Genomic DNA, 25,906 nt, shown 5'->3' with positions numbered 1-25,906 from the left:
TTTAAATAGAAAAAAGATAGATTATGTCATGATGCTGAATATATTTTGAATAGAAAAAAATTAATAGTTTATGATATTAGTATTACTATGGATATTTTGAGTCGCAATTTGGACTTTGTATTGGTTCAATATGAATATTATAATTTTTTAATCAATTTGATGTTATTTATTGTTCTACGAGACTTATATAATGTTGATATTTAGTACAAATATATGATATAATTTTTATAAAAATAAAAAAAACGCTATGTAGCATAGTTTTCTCTATAGCGACGCTATTCACTATAGTTTTTTTTGTAGGCTTCCCGCTATGACGCGATAAACGCTATTTAGAACCTTGTGCAAAACAAATCGAGTCACCAATCTGATTTGACCAATTCTTATTCATTCTCTCATTTCACATCCGATGACAATTAACAATAATATTTAATAATAAATTTAATTGAGAAAATATTAATAAGTTGATTATTTTTTTTTTTTTTTTTACCTACACTTGATGAAAATTCTGACCATGCATCCCCTCGTATCAAGACAGTGGTGAGTGATTTCTAAGATCAATTATATATATTTATGTTCATTACTAATAAATATCGTATATGCATGTGTTTTTTATATGGAAGATCTCACATTTAAAAGTCAAAATAAATAATTCTTTGTGAATATTAAATAGTTGAGTGACTTGATCTTTATATATTGTATCAGTAGTTAACAGCTCGATTGCTTTGATTAATAATTAATTAATAAAGATTATTTTCAAGGTGACAAGAATTGAGCAACAACCAAGAATGTCGATTGTTGTTTTAACTCGACATGCATGTATCTAGTACTCGTATTCAATCTGCCTCGATGATATCTGAACCTATCTGATATATATGTTATTGCATCGGGTACTAGTTAGATTTCTTGACTTTAGAGGTGGAATACATATCTTATTCTTGTGCATGAACATTGTTCCTGCTATCTCTGTTTTTTCAAATTCAATTATTGAATTATTTTGAGATGCGTGCACAGAAAGTTCTGAAAAAAGATTGCTTTGAGATTCGTTTCCAAAAAAGTTGAACGGTTGGATTCGGAAAAGCAGGAATATCAGAGTTACTGTTCACAGGAAGAGAATAACAGTGGATTTGTTTCCTTAGAGGTGGATCTAAGGCTTAATTAAAGGTGGCTAAGCCATCCCTATGATTTCAAAATTTTAATTATATGTATAGAAATTTAATTATTTTTTTTTAAACTTTCTCTATAGTCTAGCCACCCTCAATATATAACAAATGTTTAGTTGTAGCATAGTGGATAAATCTTTATTTATTGGTTGACAGATCTTGGGCTCAAATCTCATTCACCACAATTGTACATTTAATTTTCAGCCACCCCTACCAAAATTTTCTAGTTCTACCCCTGCTTGACCTGTCACGGCAGGGGCGGATTTACGTATATGTCAGGGGTGCTAAACCACCCTATAATTTTAAAATTCTTAATTATGTATATTAAAATTTAATTAACTTTTTGTTTTTTTTGAACTTTTATATAGTCTAGCCCCTATTATAAAATAACAAATATTTGTTGGTAGTCTAGTGGTTTGAGACTTTGAGTTCTAGTTGATATGTGTAAGCCTATAAGGTCATAGGTTCAATTTCTACTAATCACACTATTTTTATATTTTTTTACATATTATATTTGATAGATTATCCCTCTATTCAAATTTTCTAGTTCCGCCCGTGTCACGGGTCAGATATATACCGATATGATCCATTAGATTTTTTTTAAAAATTTCTGATGTGCATGGTTGAGTTGTTTATAGGCGGTTCTTGCATGTGTTGGTGTGATTAAGAAATAAAATAAGAAAAAATGAAGTTGATAGTGATGAGAATTAGACAAGGACAATTCAATTGAAAACATTAATTTAAAGTTTATTGGATTGTCACGGACAACAATTTTCAGGAACGGGAATTTATAAGTTAAATGTACCGGAAATCATTATATATTCAAATAAATGTTTATTTATTTGGTATTATTGTGAGAATAATTGTAAAAAATAATATAATTTATTCATATATATTACAAATAGTTTACTTTTATTTAAAATATTAAAGCTATAAAATATAATATGCAAATTTCAACTGACACAATTAATAAATTATTTTTATCAAATTTATGTATCAAACAAATTTGCGGACTTGGTGCTATGCAAGTTGTAAATCTAACTTCTAAAAATATTGCAGGATTTTGTTAATACTAAAACATTGTATTGAGGAAAAATAATAGTTAAATTAGTATGAATAAAAATACAATTCATGCAGATTAAAAAATAGATGATACAAAAGAAAGAGATAAGAGGAGGGAGAGCTACCAATAAAAAAACAAAATATATACTCTAGTTGAAAAAAAAATAGATGATACATTTTATTGGCCTCTTACTTTGATTTCTTTTCCATTCATATACGCTAATTGAAAAGAAAAAAGAAAAGAAAAAAAATCTCATTATCACAATGAGCCTAGTTTGGGAACATCCATTCCATACAAAATGGACATTTAAATGGGCCGAAAAATATAATCAAAATGGGCTGAAATCTCATTCATTCTCACGGAATTTTGATCATTCGATTAAATTTATCCTTAAGGTTCCACTTGTGCTGTTAGATATATAGTACAAATAAATTATGAAATAAATAATTTTTTTTTTTTGATAAAAGTGGGTAACTCCCACCAATTTTTTGATTGAAAATCAAGTGTTTGGAGATTGATACCAAATCACTTGTACCACACTCCTTACAAACAATCGACCTAAGATATTACATCATATAAGCATTCCCTAAAGCAATGCCAACTAATCAACAAAAAACAGCTATAAAATGCAAAACAAATTAAAACAGCATATCATAATCCAACTACTAAGAAGATTAGAAAGTTAACAAAAAAGAATAAAAGTCCTTCATCTTTTATGATATGTGTCACTCTTGATCTATATCTCCTCTTGGCCTCTTCCACCTAAAAGAGGCAGAACCTCTTCCTCTTGAATAACCACCTCTAAACCCTCCTATATCATCAATCCATCAAAGGTAATTGAAAGAGTTGAAACTTCACTATGAAATATTAAAGAAAAATTAAGTTTAGAGCCATCATTCCTAGAATTAATCCAAAAATTTGTCAAAAATAGAATTTTGATCACCGATATAATAGGGGTGTAAACGGAGTCAGATTATCCGTTCCGAATCTGCTCCATATCCGATTCAGATAAACGAATTCGGGTAATTATCAAATACCCCTAAAAGATCTGGATTCAGATTCAGATGATAATTCCTAAACAGAGTGGATATCCAGACCATCCAGAACTTAATAGATATGGTCGGACCTGCTAGCAATTAAACCCATCCGGAACCTATTAGTATGGTCAGACCCGCTAGAAACCCATCCGCTACCCGCTAAGTAATAAAAGGAGAATTAAATTTGCTCCCATCAAGATTCAAACCCTCTACCTCTATGTAGAGAGCTTCCCCATGTTTGGTTGTGGCCTAAATGGTGGAATAAGGAGTTTAGGCCTATTATTCCATCAAAAGAGCATTAATTGAGCCGGACTAAGATGGCATAAGCCGATCTTTAGGTCGGCCTAAATTAAACCACCTCACATGGTGGTTTAATTTTATTGGACATCTGTCACACCCCCGATCCGGAGGTGAGACGATTCTACCGTGTCTATTTTTTTTTTATACAATATACGTAACACTGGGCACGGATCTTTTTATGCATTGCCAATAGCATCCATTATTTTAGTCACATCCCAATTTATTAAAACAAATTATCTGACCATTTATAGTGGATGATGCTAGAGAAATACTCTCTGCACCATGTCAGATAAAATAACCCCAAATCCCATACCTTTAGGTGGCCCTGCTGTCAATTATAACCTGGAATCGCTCTTTATCTTCGTATAATAAACCTGTAATCCACAAGGGAAAACGAGTGAGAAATAATAAATTATTTCTCAGTGCTGATTGCCACTCAGATTATTGGATTAGAAGGAAATCCATATTTAGAATGAAATCAGCGCACGAGAAATTATCAGTTCAGTTCTATAATGACGAATGCAAATGCTCAATAACAGTATCCAATTGAACAACAAAAATTATATAAATAAATCATAACTCTAAGAATCTTATCAGAATAAATGGTTTGGGTCAAAATCTTTTAATACTTTAAGTATGGTAACGTTTGGGACCTAATCTTTATAACCACTAAGTCTGGTAACGTTTGGTTTCTTAACTTTACAATTTCTAGTCTGGTAACACTGATAGATACTATAACATGAGTAACATTCTGCAAAATACATATATGAAATTTTTTTTACTCATTTTTTTTTACTCATTTTTTTAGGGGGGAAGAATGTAACATTCTGCAAAATACATATATGAAATTTATAACTGAAAATAAAATACGAAATGTATGAGCAAAATTTTCAAGTAAAACATTTTATTTTTCTTTTCTTCTCTGAACAAATGTTATATTTTTGAATGATTCGTAGGATAACTAAGTTACTTTGTATTGTTATTAAATAAATCACATATAAGTGTATGCTATTAATTTGAAAGGTTTGAAATATTATAAGAAATGAATATGTTAAAGTCATAATTTATATGATTGTTGGATATAAAATAAAGTTAATTAACATTTGGAAAATATTGATACTCCCTAATTAAAATTTTTGGATTGATTCATGAAATTGAAAGGTTAAATGTTAAATAGGTAAAATGAATTATTTATTTGGCAAGTGGGACCCACCGACTCAATTTGGTTTCCTATCTTTTTATGATATTTTTCACCGTCTACGTGCCTCTTTTTCACCTCTTCCCTGGAACATTCATGTTTATCTTTTCACCAAGTAATATAGGGATTCTCTTTCTGTAGCACTCTTCTTTTATTTGCTTAAAGAATCCATGAGGGTTAAGAATTTGTGTCCGCTACATACTAGAAGACAGTTATGGTCTGGCCATGGTACTCTTTCTGAGATGCATGGTTATTAGGTAATCTCCTCTTTTATAATTGGTCATGATTTTCTCTCTTAATTGATCTAGGGTTCGGGTAAATGATTGAATAAATTCAAGTGCAAGTTTAATCTTGTAGCAACTTATTGAAACCGTTAATCTTGTGTGTGTTAAAGAATTTGCTTGAGGTCTCTCTTTATCCTTGTCTTTAAAATTGAAACTTATATAATAGTTTTATTTGATTGTGTGAATCATTGTTTCTTGCTTTTGCTAGCCGAATTGAAAGTGTTATAGGGAGTTCATGAAATGGATTGAATTACCAGGTTTGAAGTTTGAGCTTAAACCCTAGCTAGCTATATATACCTTTTGGTCTATAGCTGAAATGGATTGTAGCTGGAATATTTATAATATTTTTCTTTATTATTTGAGATTATTTTGGGGTTGATATGTGATTTGAGGGTGGTTGATGAAATCTGAATATTGGTACCCATCGGTACCAATTTACCTTGGTTATTGGTACTTATTTTAAAATACCATGGCCTTGTTTATAAAAGAAATATAAAGTACAAGGTTGAATTTGCAAAATTTCTAAGAGTCGATAAATAAAACCTGTTAAAGAGACCTTAGTGCAAATATATATATGTATATATCGGTTAGGATTTAAAGGGTGAAATTGGAATTTAAATTGTAAGCTTTAGACTTGGATTGTTGGTTTAGGAATAAAAATAAATAAATTGGATCGAATTTATTGAACTAAAATTTATTGGACAGATACAGACTACTGGACCGATGGACAATTATATATTGAATTGAAATTGATATAAATAAAAGGGGTATGGAAATAAGGGAATAATTAATAAATTATAGCATTAGTTAAAATGGGAACTTTTATTAATCTAACACAGATAACTTGATAAATAGTTACAGATAGCTTGATAAGTAGTTATAGAGATACTAAGCCAAAAATGAATGAATGAACATATACTTAAGATTTTAATATTGAAATACATACACTGCTCTGCTATATGAAAATGTTACAAATATTGATTATAGTATATATTGTTTTAAAAGTAGGCATAATTATGAAAGAGACTGGTGAGAAAGAATGTTCAGGATGATTGGACTGTTGGATCTTGCTTATGGCCCTACGATATTAGGTGCGAGGTTATTGGATTAGTCTGAGATTCATAACTAGGAATTAAATCGTAACTCGCTGTGCATTTTGAATATTTGATTGACTGCATTGATTGAACTGTTGCATCATATGCATAGCCCAATACAACTGAAACTGAATTACAGGTAAGTCTGTTGACTGTCATGTTGATATTGTTTATCGATTGGTTTATTCTTATTGCAAATGATTGATTGAGACCACAGTGATTGAATTGAATGAATATTGAATACTAAAATCCTTGAACCTCCATATAGTGGAGAAAAAGGATTATTATACGTAAACACTAGTGGAAAATATGGAATCAGGATCGGTTATATACACATATCAGTAACGGAATCCAACCGATCCTGATGAAGGCGATACTGATACTATCAGGATCGGTTTTATATTTTTTAAAGAACCGTTCCAAATAGAAACTAATAGGATCGGTTTTTTCATAAAACCGATCTTAATAGTAGTTATCTAGATCCGTTTTAGAATACCAACCGCTCCAGATAGGAACTATTAAGATCAGTTTTAATATAAAAACCGTTCTTGATAATATTTTCGAATATTTTTTTTTATTAAAAATTTCATATCTAGATCAGTTTTTGAATAAAAACCGATCCAGATAGGAACTATTAAGATCAGTTTTTATATAAAAACCGTTCTTGATAATATTTTCGAATATTTTTTTTTATTAAAAATTTCATATCTAGATTAGTTTTTGAATAAAAACCGATCCAGATAGGAACTATTAAGATCAGTTTTTATATAAAAACCGTTCTTGATAATATTTTCGAATATTTTTTTTTATTAAAAATTTCATATCTATATCAGTTTTTGAATAAAAACCGATCCAGAAAGGAACTATTAAGATCAGTTTTTATATAAAAACCGTTCTTGATAATATTTTCGAATATTTTCTTTTATTAAAAATTTCATATCTAGATCAGTTTTTGAATAAAAACCGATCCAGATAGGAACTATTAAGATCAGTTTTTATATAAAAACCGTTCTTGATAATATTTTCGAATATTTTTTTTTATTAAAAATTTCATATCTAGATCAGTTTTTAAATAAAAACCGATCCAGATACGAACTATCAAGATCAGTTTTTATATAAAACCGATCCTGATACTTTTTTTTTTGTTGGAATGAGGATCTGAAATCTGGATCGGTTTTTAAAAAAATAACCGATCATAATAGTAGTAATCTGGATCGGTTGTTTAAAATAACCGATCCTGATGTTTTATTGAAGCTAAAAAAAATATTTTTATTTATTTGACCAGCTTCCATATATATTTTGCTGGCCAGCATCCTAAATATATTTTTTTTTGCACAGTAAGAAACAATAATCAAATATCATATACACATCATAAATTAAATATCATACACATCTTAAATTATTACAAAAAATTCATGTTCATACAAAGTTTTGTGAAGCATTACATATTATAACAAGAAATTTAAATCCAAAAAAAATTAATTAACAAACATACAAGTGACTAATTGAGCTATTTCTTCAATTAACACACATTTATGCAATTAATGTAAAGCACAACAATAAAAAAATCAATAATTACCTCTTTTGCAATCACATCACTTGAGATTAAAAAAGATCCTAAAAATAAAAACAAATGTAACAATTAGATGGAAAAACATTTTACAATAAAAAATACAAAAAAATGTGTTTTTAAAGCATAATAATGAGAAAATTATATAAAGTTAATACCGTAATAGTTGATCGGCCGAGCCGGAGGTGCGAGAGGCTCGGCTTTGAGAGGAAGAGACGGAGAGAAAGAGAGAGAGAGACACGGAGGAGAGGGAGAGACGGAGACAGAGAGAGAGACACAAAGAGTACAGAGGGAGAGACGGAGACAGTGAGAGAGACGCTAAGTTGAAAATGAGAGGCGCGGAATGAAAATAAGAAGAACCCTAAGCAGGTTATATAGGGAGTTATCATTAGGATCGGTTGTTTATAAAAAACCGATCCTAATAGTATCAGGATCGGTTTTTTATAAAAAACCGATCCTAATACTAATTTTTTTTGGCGGGACTAACTTTGAAAAAAATAGTATCAGGATCGGTTTTTTATATAAAAACCGATCTTGATAAATTTTTTTTTCAAAATGGGTTCTGCAAAAAAAAAAAAAAAAAATCAGGATCGGTTTTTTATAAAAAACCGATCCAGATACTATCAGGAACGGTTTTATTGCTAAAAACCGTTCTTGATAATTTTTTTTTTTTTTTTTTTTTTTTTTTGCTGCAGAACCAACTTTGAAAAAAAATAGTATCAAGATCGGTTTTTTATAAAAAACCGATCCTGATACTATATATAAGAAAGATCACTGCGGTAAACCCCACTCATATTGATGGTCTATCAACCATCAAACGGCTACCATTTATTTTCTTTTCTGTTGATAATGCATGTACACAGATAAATATTAAGAAAAATGTGAAAAATATCAAATTTATTTATTTGTGTTTGTATGGCCAAATCAACTCTACTATGATCAATTTTGTACAATTTTATTATTATTAATGGCATCAAATTGTTAAATGGAATGCAGACCGTTCATTTCTGCATGATCATCCAACGGTGGGTCTGTAATTAAATGACATGTAATAATTTTTAAAATGATCAAGATATAACATGGAACATTAATAACGTAAAAGTGCCGAAGGCCCGACAACTGTAAGTTTTGATCCAACGTAAATTATTTACGGCCGTGCGATGTTGCTATATTGTTTTGCTTTGATGAACTAGTACACGAATCCCGAATTGTATCAAATTTTATAATGGTGAAATTAATATGACATTCTTTCATTTTAACGGTTCCGATCGACCAAATGCTAATATTCGTATTCGTTCCTTCACAACCCCACACAACAAGGGTTCAAGTCCTATGTATATTATTATATGGCACAAGTCATTGATGCATCATGCATGATTGTATAAAAAAATTCAATAGTCAAAATGACTTCAAAATGAAATATCTTTAATTTGACCTCTTTAAAGAAATTAATTCAATTATAAACCTCTTTTAAAAAAAAAAACATACTTGAAAGCTGGCCAGGTTTTACAATGCTACCTTTAAAAAAAAAAAAAAAAAAAAAAAAAAAATTTATCAAGAACGGTTTTTAGCAATAAAACCGTTCCTGATAGTATTTGGATCGGTTTTATTGCTAAAAACCGATCCAGATGCTATTTTCTGATATATATTTCATTTGTTATATGTATTTAAGTTATCTGAGATATATATATATAACCAGAGATTATTTAAAAAAAAATAAACAACTTGTTTGTGTTTGTATAATTGTTTGTTTAATTATTTATTTGTTATTTATAAATTAATACCATAAAATTAATTGCTTAATTGATGTCATGAACAAATGGAAACGAATTCATATTACCTGAGATAACAAAATATATATGGTTAGACCAAGACCATATTGATTCGAATTTGATCAGACGGTTCATATATAGGATGTACATAGGGAATGAAATATCTTTAATTTGACATCTTTAAAGAAATTAATTCAATTATAAACCTCTTTTAAAAAAAAAAAATACTTGAAAGCTGGCCAGGTTTTACAATGCTACCTTTAAAAATAAAAAAAAAAAAAAAAAAAAAATAAAAAAAAAAATTTTTTTTTTTTTTTTATCAAGAACGGTTTTTAGCAATAAAACCGTTCCTGATAGTATTTGGATCGGTTTTATTGCTAAAAACCGATCCAGATGCTATTTTCTGATATATATTTCATTTGTTATATGTATTTAAGTTATCTGAGATATATATATATAACCAGAGATTATTTAAAAAAAAATAAACAACTTGTTTGTGTTTGTATAATTGTTTGTTTAATTATTTATTTGTTATTTATAAATTAATACCATAAAATTAATTGCTTAATTGATGTCATGAACAAATGGAAACGAATTCATATTACCTGAGATAACAAAATATATATGGTTAGACCAAGACCATATTGATTCGAATTTGATCAGACGGTTCATATATAGGATGTACATAGGGAATGAAATATCTTTAATTTGACCTCTTTAAAGAAATTAATTTAATTATAAACCTCTTTAAAAAAAAAAAAACGTACTTGAAAGCTGGCCAGGTTTTACCATGCTACCTTAAAAAAAAAAAAAAAAAAAAAAAAAAAAAAATTATCAAGAACGGTTTTTAGCAATAAAACCGTTCCTGATAGTATCTGGATCGGTTTTATTGCTAAAAACCGATCCAGATGCTATTTTCTGATATATATTTCATTTGTTATATGTATTTAAGTTATCTGAGAAATATATATATAACCAGAGATTATTTAAAAAAAATAAAAAACTTGTTTGTGTTTGTATAATTGTTTGTTTAATTATTTATTTGTTATTTATAAATTAATACCATAAAATTAATTGCTTAATTGATGTCATGAACAAATGGAAACGAATTCATATTACCTGAGATAACAAAATATATATGGTTAGACCAAGACCATATTGATTCGAATTTGATCAGACGGTTCATATATAGGATGTACATAGGGAATGAAATATCTTTAATTTGACCTCTTTAAAGAAATTAATTTAATTATAAACCTCTTTAAAAAAAAAAAAAACGTACTTGAAAGCTGGCCAGGTTTTACCATGCTACCTTAAAAAAAAAAAAAAAAAAAAAAAAAATTATCAAGAACGGTTTTTAGCAATAAAACCGTTCCTGATAGTATCTGGATCGGTTTTATTGCTAAAAACCGATCCAGATGCTATTTTCTGATATATTTTAATTTGTTAGATGTATTTAAGTTATCTGGATCGGTTATTATGTATAGACCCGATCCAGATGCTATTTTATGATATATTTCAATTAATAAGATTTATTTGAGATATTTTAATTATCAGGATCGGTTTTTGTTGGAAACGGATCCTGATACTATCAGGATCGGTTTTTACTAAAAACTGATCCAAATGATTGAACTATTAGGATCGGTTCTAAAATAAAACCGATCCTGATAGTATCAGGATCCGTTTCCACAAAAAACCGATCCTAATAGTAATAAACTAGGATCGGTTGTTACTAAAAACCGATCTGAATAGTTTTTAGGATCGGTTTTTTTAAATAAACCGATCCAGATACTTATTAGGATCGGGTGTCCATATAACCGATCCAGATAGGCCGATCCTGATTTCTGTTTTTCCACTAGTGAAAGTCTAGCTAGCTACTAGACTTTACTCCAGGACCCTTATGCGCATATGGTGAATGGCCCCAACTGAATCCAGTACCGGTTGGATAGGGGATATTGAATAAATGTGAATTGTGACTTACAACTTTCATATCCCAATCTATTTATAGCCTACACGTTACTTAACCCTTAAGAGAAAATTTAAATGCTAGTTAATTAAAAAAAAACCAAAAACCCAAAATAATTAAATACTAATTTTAGTAAACCAACAAAAGTTTTTATTCTCTTCAGAACCTATGCGTGCATGGTCAAAATAATTTAATTGCTTCATGACTCTTGAAGACCACCCATGCATGCATCCAATTGAATTATGGAGACTCCTAGTTTCAAGACTCTTTGAAGACCGGCCAACCAAATATCCATTCAGTCAAAACAATTGTAACTCAACAAAAGTATTAAATTTAATAAAACCCCTTTATGTGGATCAAATTTTAAGTTGCACATAATTTCTTGATCAGCTTGGTTTTGGTGTGACCATCATCTGTATCCGAGTCTGAATCGGAAACCATCTCGGAACACAACCCGAATACCATATCGGGTTGGTAACTTGGGTACCATCTCGGGACGCAGCTCGGATACCATCTCGGAATGGCAACTCGGACTTGTCTTCGAGACGCACTGCGTCAAATTACCTCATCAAAGAGAATCAACATTGATCCTTCACCTCATCATGATCTTGCATGGATACCTCAGGCTCCTCTTGTTTGTTCAAATCAGGTACATGATTCTGCAATATTCCATCTGGAATGCGCTCTAGAGCTGAATTCAAGATTCCTTCCCAAATTCTAAAAAAAGAAGTATGCCTTAGACATTATACATCTAAAATCACATTACATCCTGGACTGCAAGTGAATTACAAATGAATTTGAATCTCGTATGCATTTATGATGGTCCATATTGATCCCTTGATTAATTCCGGATATATACAAATATTTTATATATTGTGGAATATATATAGGGAGAAGACTAGTACATAAACACATCATAACAATAATAATAAGAAAGAAAAACAAAAGTGGTTGTGCACTTGTATTGATACCTTTTAGATGAACAATATTCTTCAATAACACTTTCATCTTCCTCTTTCAAAATCTGAGAAATAGTAAAAGTTGATGAAGCAAATTATGTCAGACATATACAGGAATTAATACCATTGATATATCATTTTTATTTTTCAAAATAAGGAACATTTTTAATTGATAACAAATTTTTCAGAAAAAGAATTTAGATCATGACAATTAACAGAAACTGATCAACATTGGATAGCCCTCTTTTTCTTCTGCATTTTTTAACGTACAATATTATATTAAATTATATACTGTCTTGTAGAATATATATTTTCTTCCTATAGATTTTTCAAACAAGAAGACATCTCAAATAAGACTTACCTACACTCACAAAATGTGCACATTTCTTGGCATCTAGGACACACCCAGTTACCCAATTGTGCCCTCTCTGCCTCTTCACGAGGATATGACCTGATCCCAAATAGCGAGTATTAAACAAAAAGGAATGTGATATCTAATCAAAGGGATGACAATATGTAACATACATTACCTTACAATGCATTTTTGACAATATTTCATTATGCACAACTTGTGCTTTTTAACGTTGGTGCAACAGAATACATCGTGCTTGTATCTGTGACACTGAAAAATAAAAATAAAAAATAAAAATATTATTATAATTTCAAAAAGGATTATATTATTATAATTTGGAAGAGGACTAGATGAGAATAAGAAATAAGTATATAACACAAAGAAGCAAGTTATTAATTGTAACCCTATGATAACAATGGGGAGATTTCCCGCCATGAGAGAAGGGAATGTTAGAGTCCGTAAAAATGGCTTTTTTATTTGAGTGAGTGAGATAGAGAGAGAGAGAGAGAGAGAGAGAGAGAGAGAGAGAGAGAGGAGAAGAGAACCAAGGGAGAGTGTTCCAATAGAGAGGATAGAGGGCTAGCTAGAGAGAGATATTGTGATTTTAGGAAGAGGACCGGGAGCTAACTAGAGAGAGATCTTGTAATTTGAGGGATTATATAACATAGAGAGAGACACATAGAGAGGAGAAACGGATAGGCAACTTTCAGAATGGAATGACCAAAAGAAATTAGGGTTTTATCGATAGATTTCAATTTGAATGTTCCTGGTCTAACTAAAATTAAAATTGGCCCAACATCTAGATGCTTTATGATTGACAGTAGGTTCAAGATCAATGGATGAGATTTTACATCAACTGGTGCCTGGACCATTGATATTCTTGTTGGTATTCAAATAATACCAAATCAGTAAATAAATCATAGCAAATTTTGGTGCATGTAACTGTTAGGTGCATTTGCCAAACAAACAACATAAAGTTCCAGTCTTAGATACAAAGATTAAAACCAAATGCTATGGTACAAGGATTAATTAGAATAAACAGATATTTCAATAAGGACCAGAAGATATGGAGCATATATAGATGAAAAGTTCAAACAATTCTATATAAGTGAAATGAATGCATGCACAAATAATTAGTGAAATACATTGGTCACAATATGTTTCATAACACAGAAGTTGAATATAACATAAGTGGATAGTAAAACCATTAATTCCCTCCTAAAATTAATTGGTCATGATCACCTGCACTTCCTATATTTTATATTTGATTTCTTTTGTGCATTTTATTTATGTTATTCTCCGTTGATTTGTATTAAATATACATATTATCCTGAAGTTTCAGATTTACTAATTTTATTCTTTAGATTTTGACTGTACTATCTAGGTATAATTTGAACTCAAGTTGTCGCTCACTGATATTATTTTATGGAAGGATAACAAAAACCAATTGTTCAGGATAACAGAAACTAAACTTGTTGCTCACTGATACTAATAATTTTCTACAGCACTAACAAATGATCACCTTGCTTGTTACCATGGAAAAACAACAATGCTAAGAGAATGTTAACATGATCTTCATTTATGTATGGTTGTGACATCTAATTTTCAAGTAAATGCTAGATGTACTTTATATAAATCATAAAATTACAAGAAATCATATAAATACAGTACTTACCCCTACTGTGAGATATCGAATCTGCCAAAACATCCATATCTCTGTCACAACCTGAGCCCCAAATCGACCAGGTGTGATTATAATATTATCTTCCGCATCCATCCAAATACTGTTCACTTACATCACAAAAAAAAAACATTGAAATTGAGAGAACAAAGTCAAATTAAAAGTCAGTCATGGTTAATTATCCTCATCTCTATATAGGGTTTTTATAAAGAAATAGTAAATACCCGACTAAAATTTGTTACCATAATTAATTTATTTCAAAGCATTTACTCCATGTAGCTTATTTGACCTTCATTAAACATATTACTGAGTTTAAAAAATTAATAAATTAATAATGAAAGATGTAAGAGGCACTGGAAATTTTAGAAACTTTCACTGGGGAGATAATAGAGAAGCTTGGGAAGTAAAACAAAGGGACTTATGACATATAAGGATACCGGGTCTTGCCCATTTAAAGTGAACACAATTTAATGGATGCAATGAATGATGCAAGAATCAAGTCTTGTAAATTAATTTGGTAATGTGCAGTGAAAACGCATGTTGACACTTCTAAAGGTGACTGATGCTGATGCAATATGGTCCTGCGCATGCTTCACGAAAAGGGGTGTAACTTTTGATCCGTCCGTCAGATCGGGCTGAAATTTTGACAGGACCTCCACAGCTCAAAACCGGATCCGAAACAATCTAAGATTTGTTTCGCCCATTTTCGGGCTCAGATTCGCGATCCGAGTCTTCCTTCATGGACTTTTGGGCCTTTCTTTCTAATTTTAGAGTTTTTAGGGTCTTTTATGTATCTTTTATGTATTTTCTGTTTTGAGGGTTTTGTATTTAAACAGACGTGATGTCTTTTGGCAGAAGTTAGTTTTTATGTATCAAGTTTTATCAAAGAATTGAGAATCTGTGTGATCTCAGAACCAAATCTATCTTTCCATTACTTTTTCCAATTTCTTGATCGTTCGTGCATCAGATGCAAGTTTGGCAATGTGTAGTCAACTAATTTAACTATAAAACACACATGATAGCAAATACAACTAGGTAGGTAAGCTAACTTTACAAACAGATTTCTATGAATACACTGAGTTCAATTTTTTAGCCACAGACACCCAAGGCCAATCACCTGAGGAAACATAGGGTCATTCATCAATGTCTACTTAAAGTATATTAAAGTTTGGTAACCAGCTGATGGTGTAGTAATGTATCAGCCGTGTGATTTGACTAGAGAAAGCCGTCATGACAATTCTCAAGGTGACCAATGCAAGTTCCATAAGGTACACTTGTTGGTCTATTCATATATGGTATTATGTGGTTGTTTAATTTAGTATTTTAGTGTAATTTGTGCTTTTTAGTGAAGGAGAGAAGAAGTGTGACCGCTAGAAACCCCTTAATACTCTCTATTTTATTTTTTACATATAAAGGAATTCTTGCACTAGACCACACATGGATCAGTTTCAACATCAACTTACCTAAATATCCCATCTAAAACAAATCTAAACCTAATCCAATAGTTATACTAATCAATAGTCTACTATTTTGTCATAATATATCATATAAACTAACTCATAAATAAGCATTGTAACAACAACACAAATTTCAACACAATCATCCCTGAACGCCAAAGCATATATATGATGATCAATATAATACTCCCTGGATGACTACGGTAAGATAGGTAAATTAACTAACTTTAGTTCACCAATCTTTACATGAGAATGAGATTTTAAAATAAAAAATATATCTAATTGCATACCTAACCGTAGGATTAAAGTGACTACAACCCATGGATTTACCTTATCTAGAGTCCAATATTGAAGCAAAATAGGTGATCTATCAATGAATCCAAAATTCTGTATTATTCGGATAAACTGTCAATTTGTGGACAATGCATCGCGCAATAAATTTACAATTTAGGATACCTTCAATTGCCACAAAGTAATTAATTTATCTCAAATTCTCATACATGTTTATAAAATAACAAACATTTATATTTCAAAACCAATTCAAATAATAAAATTATAATAAATTCTTATTAAATACTCATAATTACTAATAATAATTCAAGATTTTTTCATAGAGTAAATTTGTTACCTTAAATGAAATCGACACAAAATCACAATTCAAATCACAATAATCACTTGAAACTCCATGCTGCGTAGTATCAGTTTTAATCTAACAAACCAATCTAACACCACCTTCAAATCGAAATTTAGTTTTAGGTGTCTCTCCTCTCCTTCTGTCAGAATAACGATAGAAAAGATTGTGGTTTAGGGTTTATTAGGTGACTACGAAGGAAGGTAAGCTTTATGTGAAAAATGGTTGCCGTTCAGGATTTAGTTTGTTCTTTGGTCATCAAAAAGATTAGAGAAAGAGAATTAGTCTGGATTGGGGAAAATGAGAAAAGAAGAGGAAGACCTGTGCTTTGTTTTTCATATTTTGTTCTCCGTGAATAAAGAATGAGACATATCGGGTTTGTGCTGGAGCTGACGCGTCGGCTCTCGTTTAAGACGTGCTTCTCTCAAAAAAGAATGAGACATATATATAGCAAGTTGGCGAGAGAAAGAGAGGTGGCGGCTACCTAGGTTTTGTGTGAGAGAGAAAGACTTATGGTCGATTTTTATGGGCTTGGGCCGCTTATTTTATGGCGGACATTTGTGTTTCTTTAGTATTATTATTTTTCTTGAATCTTTTAGAAGTTTTCCAAGAAGGCCATTTTTTTTTGTATTATAAATGATTCAAATTATAGTTTACCAATTAAATAGCTAGATAGTCAAACTTTAAAAATGTTAAAACTGTGAAGAACTTCTTCACCTAACTTAGGTTCATGCTGATGCAAGTATACGTTGCTCAATTCACCAACTAATGAGTAGAATTTTCTTTAGCTTTTCTTATTTATGGCACATGCCAATTCACCAACTTAGGTGTATGCATGCAAGTATACATTGCTCGATTCTCCACCTAAGTGTTCAAAGCGTAGATTGCCATCAGCCAACCAAAAATATCAAGTGGATAATAACTGGAATATTAATTAATTAATTGATCTTTATAGCATATTTAGCTGCCATGTTTCAATTGTGTGAGACTAGCCACATGATTAGTATTGAACCAGTATCACATTATATAAACTTTATGTTGGAAGATTTCACACAACTTTTGATCTAACCCCCACTCCCTGCTAGAGAAAAAAAAAAGCATCTTCCATCCCAGATAACTCAAAACCTCCCACTGGATTATAACTCGATGTTGTTTGACATCTACATCAAATACATAATTGCCCAAAAGTATACAAAAATTTGAAAAACAAATTATGGGTAATAGAGGTAAAATATCTAGAGCCAGCTAGAGCCACGTTTGCTATATTTGAGCCAGGTACAATGATCAATTCGAATTCCTTTTGCGCACCAAAATGGAGAACTCAGTAAGCTAGAAATTAGTACAGAAACTAAGGGTCTGACTGATCAAGAAATAAGTGCTGATCATTAACAAAATGAACAATTTGTGTTTAATAACCATCATGTCATGTATATCATTATTCAATTGTCACAGGTTAAACCATATGTTTCTTTGACAGCACGCATGTCCGCACAGCCTCCTTAGGCTCGATCAACTCTAAGATTATGCCAAGTATCGCATTGGGCAAGTTACTGATGAAGTCCGGATCGATACTCATTGTTACCGAAGAGATTAAAAAAGGAGAATTGATTAGATGAAACCCTAAGAGAGAGTGAAGTGAAGGGATAAGAAATAGAGGAGTGAGAGTAATTTGATTAGACATGAAGGAGATGAGAAATTAAAGACAGGGTGTTCGAAGAGGCACAAAAAACTATAAAACCTAAAGAGAATTTCTACACGGCTCAAGGCAAAACAACTGTGTATAATTAACTATATTGAAACATGGTTTATAAATCCAACCGTGTACAATTTAAAAATTAGGTGCCAAAAATCGAAAACCCTAATTCACATGGATTGTACACAGTTACTAAGTTAGGAACGTGTTCGATTTTAATTATTTTTTTCGAATTTTTTTTCATATGCTTGTTTGCTACCCATTAAAGAATCATTAAAGAAGCTTCATACAGATATTTAAAAATTTATACAAACAGATTTGAAAGGCTATTACTTATACAATTGTATACACATACATATATTGTTATTTAACAAACAACAAACTGTCATAAAAAAATAATTCATCATTTGATTAATATCTTTGTCATATGTTACACACAAGTTTGATGTATAGATAGTTTCAATTCATAACTTGTCATTAGTAGTTCGGATATAATAATCATTATTGATATATTAGAAAATAAGCAAATTTATCAGTCCATACTATAATAAGCTTTAATTACTTTTTTTTTCAGCCAGTTATAAGTTACTAGTTTTATTCATTTTTTGTTTATTTTTTAGAGAATTTAAATTTAACTTATTTATGTGTTAATTCCGATTTATTAATCTAGATGCTTATTATGATTTACTAATAGAGTTCTTAAGTAAATCAAATTGCTTAAGAAACAAAAGAATTAAAAAACTTGAGTGTAGATAAACAATAAAAAATCTCATATTTTTAAATAAGTAAATACAGCAATATATCTTTTAATTGCGCTACAAGTTTTTTGAGGCTGTGTTTATGGGAGTTTCTAAATCTGTTACTTTTTTAATTAATAGCAAAGATTTAATTCTAAACAAAAATAAGAAGGTATTTATTAAGAGCAAATTCGACATTAAAAAAATAATTTTCTTTTACGTTCAAATAATCTAGCACCACCTCAACAGAAGCATTCCATAAAACAGAGAAGAGTTGGATTGATAAAGCCAGGGGAATGGCATATTCACCACAAAAGACCAAGAAATATTTTCTACTTTCTCTCGTGTTGCTGCTGTGCCGTTCTCCATGGCAGCTGGTCTCCGCTCAGAAAAGAATCGACCACCTACCAGGGTTCGATGGCCCGTTGCCTTTTGCTCTAGAAACTGGGTATGCACGTTTCTCACCTCCTTTTGTTTCCTCTTTTCGCTCAAAAAAAAAATGAAGAAAAACTTACTGATACATAGAAGTATTTTTCTTTGGAATATTTTTGGTGCATATAAACTTTTCTACTACTTCTTTGTTCCCAAAATTATTTAAGATTTGATTGATGAAACTCGAGGTAAACATTTTAACAGTTACGTGGAGGTGGATGAAGAGAAAGGGGTGGAATTTTTCTACTACTTCATTGAATCAGAGAGAAATCCAGAGGAGGATCCTCTATTTCTATGGCTGACAGGTGGACCCGGTTGCTCCTCCCTCTCAGGTTTGGTGTTTGAGATAGGTATGACATTACAAGGTTGCGGTTTTTTTCTCCCATGACATGTTTTAATTTTTAATTGCAATGTGAAACAGGCTAGAGACCACCATTAAAGATACAAGAATAAAGAATAACTTTTGTGTGCTTATATTTTTGTATTAAGTATCTGAGGTCAATAGTCAAAATAGATCTGATCTATTATTGGAGCACAGCTGCATGGATTACAAGTTATAACCTACATATTCTAAATTATCATAAGGAGCCTACTATAGTACAGCATCAGCTATATATTCTTCTACCAACACATAATTGTGAGTTGTGACAGATCACTGGCATCTAATAATCAATCAATCTTCTTACCTATTTCTGATATGCTTTTAAATTCCTGTTATGTCGTTGGAGGTTGACTTCTCTTTCTATGATTAATTGTCCATTTTTGTGAGTTATGTTGATCAAAGTGATTATGTGCTGTGCAGGGCCACTTGGTTTTGATCTACAAAATTATGTAAACGGCCTTCCTTCCCTCTATTACACGCCTGATTCGTGGACCCAGGTTCTCTTTATTTGTTTCTGACTGCTTTTTAGTAAAAAAAATAAAAAAATTCTGTTGATGCCAACGGATAAATGGGTTAACCTTACCTATCCAGTTAAACTGAATATATTTACACGATTTCCATTTATATTATGATAAAATAATAAATATGAAAAAAATATATACAAGTATAGATATATTCATTAGCAACATAAAGTAGTTGAATTTATAGGTGATATGGCACCGGCTTTTTCTATCAAGTCACAAAATAAGTGTCTTTCTTCACTAATGATAAGATGTAGGGGTATACATTTTATCGTGTAACATAGTTGTTGTAGAGGTAATGATAAAGTTCTGTTTTTATAACAATATTTTAAGCAATACTATAATAGCATGTTTAGTTTAAGTCAATAAAACAGTAAAATTTATCGAAGATTGAATTGTAATAAATCAAGTATAATTTTGTTTTTTTAAAAGTCTGGTATTGGTATCTAAGCCAAAATTTAAGTATCTAATTTGCAATCTTTTTTTTTCTCCTTTACTGAAAGAGTGTTTAATTGTTATAATAAAACAAATAGGTAAGCAATGTTATATTCGTTGATTCACCGGTGGGAACTGGATTCTCTTATTCTCGTACGATGGAGGGGTTTCAGACATCTGACACTGTGGCAGCTCGTCAGCTTCTACATTTTCTTTATAAGGTGTATAATCCTTGGTTATGGTACAATTAATTTTCAATCCAAAACTTTTATTCTAGTGTACTAGAAACAAATTATATAATACCTTTTTAACCATATAATGTCACATACATTGGAAAAACAAAGATGAATTCATTTGAAACTTTTGTTTGGTTCACAATTGAATTTTGGGAATTGCCTATGGAGCAGTATATCTAGTTTGGAGATAGTTGCATGAATTTGAAGATGTCTTTGGTTTTAGTATCCAAATCTCCCGAAAGCTAAAAGGAAAAAATTGAGAAGCTTTCTCCAGTTTCTAACAAAAAGAATATATATTTAAACATGGCTTTTGCTATGTAGTGGCTTGAGGAGCACCCAAAGTTTAAGTCAAATCCTTTCTATATAAGCGGTTCTTCCCATTCCGGCATGATCATACCAGTTCTAGCTCTTGAGATTGTTATGGGTAACTTGTGATATTTTTTATTTCAATATATTTTTCTTTGTTTTCATTATGTTAGTATGTCAAGGGTGAAAGTAAGAAGAAATAATTACAATATCTGCACAAAACATAATGCCAGTCACAATTTACTGATTACATTACCTGCACAAAATTTTCAGTTCCTTGCTAAAAGGCTTGATTTTAATTTGTTTTATCATTTTGTTGATTACAGCTATAGAATCCCATGAGGCACCACTTAATCTCAAGGTTTGCAAGTTTTAAAGCATAGGAGAACAAATGAATACTCTCTTCTATTTCTCTATTAGATTTATATTACCAAACCTCTTGAACTAATTGAAGTTCAATTATTTGACATTTTAAGGGTTATTTGGCTGGCAACCCCATAACTGATAAGAATTTTGATGACAATAGCAAGATTCCATTTTTTCACGGAATGGCACTTATATCAGATGAATTATATGAGGTACAGAAAAATAAATAACAGGAATCTCATAGAGTAGTTCATTGTTGGATGGTTTGATCTGATTGGTCAAGCTTATTATAAATATAACAAATCAATGGTATTATTCATCTCAAAATCAGTGAAACACCACTCAACATCTTAACCAAACCTTAACAGAGTCCAAATCACCTATTTATTTAAATTAGTATTTTTTTTTTCCAAACTTTGGCCTATCAAGTATAAGTTTATTCTGAATTGTATGGTCTAACTACCATTTTAACAATTCTTTGACCACTATGTTAACCCATCGTAGTAGAAATTTTATGACAGTGCATGTATACAAAAGCCAGTAAGCAAAATACAATGTTTTAACGGCCAGATTATTAAAGTCTAATTTTCTAAATTTTCTGTGCAGTCCACCAAGAAAAGCTGTTCAGGGAATTACGTGAACCCGAGTAACATTCATTGTGCAAAGTATCTTGATGCTGTGGATGAGGTGTGATTCAGTTCAATACCTTTTCGAACGGATATAATCTAATTTAGTTGTATTAACAATATAAACTTTTCATGTGTCCAAAGGAGGACAAATTTTTATCTCTGCCAAAAAGCAAGTGAACACATTTATCTGCCGCACTTTATGTGAAGTTTAGAAAATTGATGATGAAAACAATGGCGCAAAATGGTCCGTGGTAGTACAATGAGCTCGCATATTGCATTCTCAATAGGAAGTACAATGTGTTGTTCTGATGGAACCTTAATTTAAGGTTCTCAAAACAATATCATTAATAGTATAATGTGAGAGTTTATTATTTATGACTGTTTATCAACCAGGTCATAAAAGATGTGGATGATGGTTATATCTTGGGTGCCAAATGCGAATTCCATAGCCCGAGACCGGGTCAAATTCATAGCAGAACAATTGAAAGGAGGTTTTATAATGAAGATGTTCCTCTAGGCAGCACTGGCCTTCACAAAGAATGCAGAGTAATGCTTATCAGACTCTTTATTTGTTTCATTATTTACTTTAGATTCTCAAGGTAGAATGATGAACTTATTTCGTCAGTATTGGGGCTGGTAGATTGGTATGGTCTGGCGGAATTTCGATTACCCATGTTCTTTTGCTTGGTTTCATTGTTGTCACTGCTTAATTTGTATTGACACCAAATTTGGGGTTAGGAGATGATTAGTTGAACAACAGGTTATCTTTCAAATTGAGCTGCAATGATTAACTAAAAACATCTCTATCAATTAGGGTTAGTTTAGGCCAATACGGTGTAACTGTAATATGACATGCTTTAAAATATAAAATTGTTGGTATCAATTTTGAAATATATCTAATTTTGTGTCAATTGAAAACTGAGGTAAAATAGGTTGTATTTCAGTTGAAATTTTTTAATACAGCAACTCCACTACTTGGGGTTAGTTGAGGTCAATTTGAGTTAAAATATTTGTAATGGCCTGGGTGCATAGCAGATGATTAGTTGAAATTTACTTCACAAAAGTTATGGAGCAATATAACCAACACCATTACATAGTGAATGTAAATCTCTGTACAAATTTTAAGTGGTTAAAGTTTAAATTGTCAACCTCATTGACAATTGGTCTTGAAATCATTATCTAATTTTTTTCTCACAACTCTATCCAGACTTCCTTGTACCTGCTTTCAGAGTTCTGGGCAAATAATGGTACAGTCAGAGATGCGCTTGGTATCCGCAAGGTACATATATATGGGTACTCATCTCTTAGCCTGCGCATGCCAAATTTAAGTGTTAACAGAAACGATTTAATTTGTGCAAGATAAAAGTTATTGCATAAATGTGAGATTTTAAGAAAAAGTGTTTTTCATGTAGGGAACAATTGTTGACTGGCACAGATGCAAGAAACATAAGTTACCTTACACATTTGATGTACAAAGTGCAGTGCCATATCATCGTAACATCACCAGTAAAGGTTACCCAGCACTTATTTATAGGTAAGATTTTCTCTTCTTTTAGAAAAGTTTCTTCTTCTTTTGAGCCTACATTTTTTTGTATCTCAGGAAAATAATGTACTGAAGCTGTGTATAAATGCAGTGGTGATCATGACATGATTGTTCCTTTTATTGGCACGCAAGCCTGGATACGATCCCTGAACTTCTCGATCATAGATGATTGGAGACCTTGGTATTTCGGTGGGCAAGTAGCAGGGTAAGATTGTTTGGTTTCTGGTTTTTATAACAAATTCTGATCTTAAAGGAAATTTAGATAAAAAAATTGCTTAAATGTAGGTTCACAAGGAGGTATTCGAACAACCTCACATTTGCTACTGTCAAGGTAAGATTGTCTGAAATTGAAATTAAGAAAAATTTGAAAACACAGTATATATATTACACAGAGAGAGAGAGAGAGAGAGAGAGAGTTGGGCTATTGTGGTGCATGAAATAAAGGACATGTTGTACTTCATGCTTATATCTTTGTTTTTGAAGTTCAGAAAGTCGATCTGGACCGTTCAATATGATCTCCATAATAAAATATGGTTGGAGACCAATTTTTTATTATTAGAAATTTGTTTACTATTTTTTTTTAGAATATTTGATAATTCTTGTTTTCCAAAAAATTTTGGACCATAAAAAATAATAATTTAAAAAAATTCTAAAAAAATAGTAAATAATTGCCAAAAAAAATGTAAAATTTGGCCTTCAAACACAATTTAATATGGAGATCAACTGTTTGAACTTTAAAATCACAAAATATGAACGTGGAGTACAATTTTACATTCATGAAACACAATAGCCCAATTCTCTCTCTCTCTCTCAAAACACACACACACAAACATATATATACACATACATACATACATACATACATACATACATACATACATACATACATACATACATACATACATACATACATACATACATACATACATACATACATACATACATACATACATACATACATACATACATACATACATACATACATACATACATACATACATACATACATACATACATACATACATACATACATACATACATACATACATACATACATACATACATACATACATACATACATACATACATACATACATATATAATGGGTTGATCTATGGTGCTTCATAATGTAAAGTGAGTGTTTTCCTTCGAAGTTATATTTTGCAATTTCAAAGTTCAAATCGTCAACCTGAACCATTCAAGTTGTTCTCAATATTAAATTGTGCTTGGAGATCAAATTTTACATTTATTACTCGTTTTTTTTTAAATCATTGATTTTTTACAGTCCACAATTTTCTGAACAACTGTGATCTGAAAAAATTCTAAAAAATAGTAAAAGGTTTCTAAAAATTGTAAAATTTGGCCCCCAAGCATATTTTAATACGGAGATCGATTTGACCGGTTCAAATTGATCTTTTAAACTTTAGAATTGAAGATAGAGATGTGAAGTAAAACACTTGCTTTACTTTGTAAAGCACCGTAGCCCAACTCTCACACTCTCTCTCTCTATAAATATATGTATAACAAATCATTAATTGATCATTGAAATATAATTTAACTGAATATGTTTGTCCTTCTTTGACAAAATCATTTTTTTTTTTCATAGGGTGCTGGGCACATTGCTGCTGAGGACAAACGGAAGGAATCCCTAGCTATGCTTGATAGATGGCTTTCTAGTTCACATCTATGAGCATATACTTGAGTTGTTCTCTGGTGTTGGTTCGGAAAAAGAAAATGTTATTTTTTTAATAAAATAATTTTTCATTCGGAATTTTTATTTCACAAAAATAGTGAATTGTTAGTTCTAAATCCATTGGAAAAAGAACAAAAACTTATTGGCGTAAGAATTTGTGAAGTGCAAGAATTCACTAGTGGAAAAACTGGAATTAGGATCGGCCTATCTGGATTGGCTATATGAAACAACCGATCCTAAAAACTATTCAGATCGGGTTTTATGGTCAACCGATCCTAATTAATGAACTATTAGGATCAGTTATTTGTTAGAACCGATCCTGATACTATCAGGATCGGTTTTTATAGACAACCGATCCTAATTTAGCATATATTAGGATCGGTTGTTTCTGAAAACTGATCCTGATAGT

The 25,906-nt window shown here is 30.8% G+C and overlaps 1 protein-coding gene across 1 annotated transcript; it reads left to right on the top strand.

Annotated features, from left to right (window-relative positions):
• Positions 1–19,105: 19,105 nt before the first annotated feature.
• LOC144545460 (serine carboxypeptidase-like 2) lies at positions 19,106–25,639 on the top strand. Its single transcript, XM_078294036.1, has 14 exons — positions 19,106–19,402; positions 19,591–19,736; positions 20,189–20,265; positions 20,823–20,945; positions 21,282–21,384; positions 21,593–21,627; positions 21,743–21,844; positions 22,239–22,319; positions 22,655–22,807; positions 23,469–23,540; positions 23,674–23,795; positions 23,896–24,009; positions 24,090–24,135; positions 25,411–25,639. The coding sequence occupies exons 1-14, from the start codon at positions 19,251–19,253 to the stop codon at positions 25,492–25,494; spliced, it is 1,410 nt and encodes a 469-aa protein (XP_078150162.1). The 5' UTR covers positions 19,106–19,250; the 3' UTR covers positions 25,495–25,639.
• Positions 25,640–25,906: the final 267 nt, after the last annotated feature.

This window comes from Carex rostrata, chromosome 28, assembly GCF_964058835.1.
Source record: "Carex rostrata chromosome 28, lpCarRost1.2, whole genome shotgun sequence".
NCBI lineage: Eukaryota > Viridiplantae > Streptophyta > Magnoliopsida > Poales > Cyperaceae > Carex > Carex rostrata.
The sequence above is the reverse complement of the archived record's forward strand: the minus strand, read 5'-3'. Positions and strand labels throughout refer to the sequence as shown.

Coding starts and splice junctions, on each gene's coding strand:
- LOC144545460 (XM_078294036.1), top strand. CDS start 19,251: ATGGCATATTCACCACAAAAGACCAAGAAATATTTTCTACTTTCTCTC. Junction 19,403..19,590: donor CCTTTTGCTCTAGAAACTGG/GTATGCACGTTT, acceptor ACATTTTAACAG/TTACGTGGAGGTGGATGAAG. Junction 21,385..21,592: donor AGCTCTTGAGATTGTTATGG/GTAACTTGTGAT, acceptor TGTTGATTACAG/CTATAGAATCCCATGAGGCA.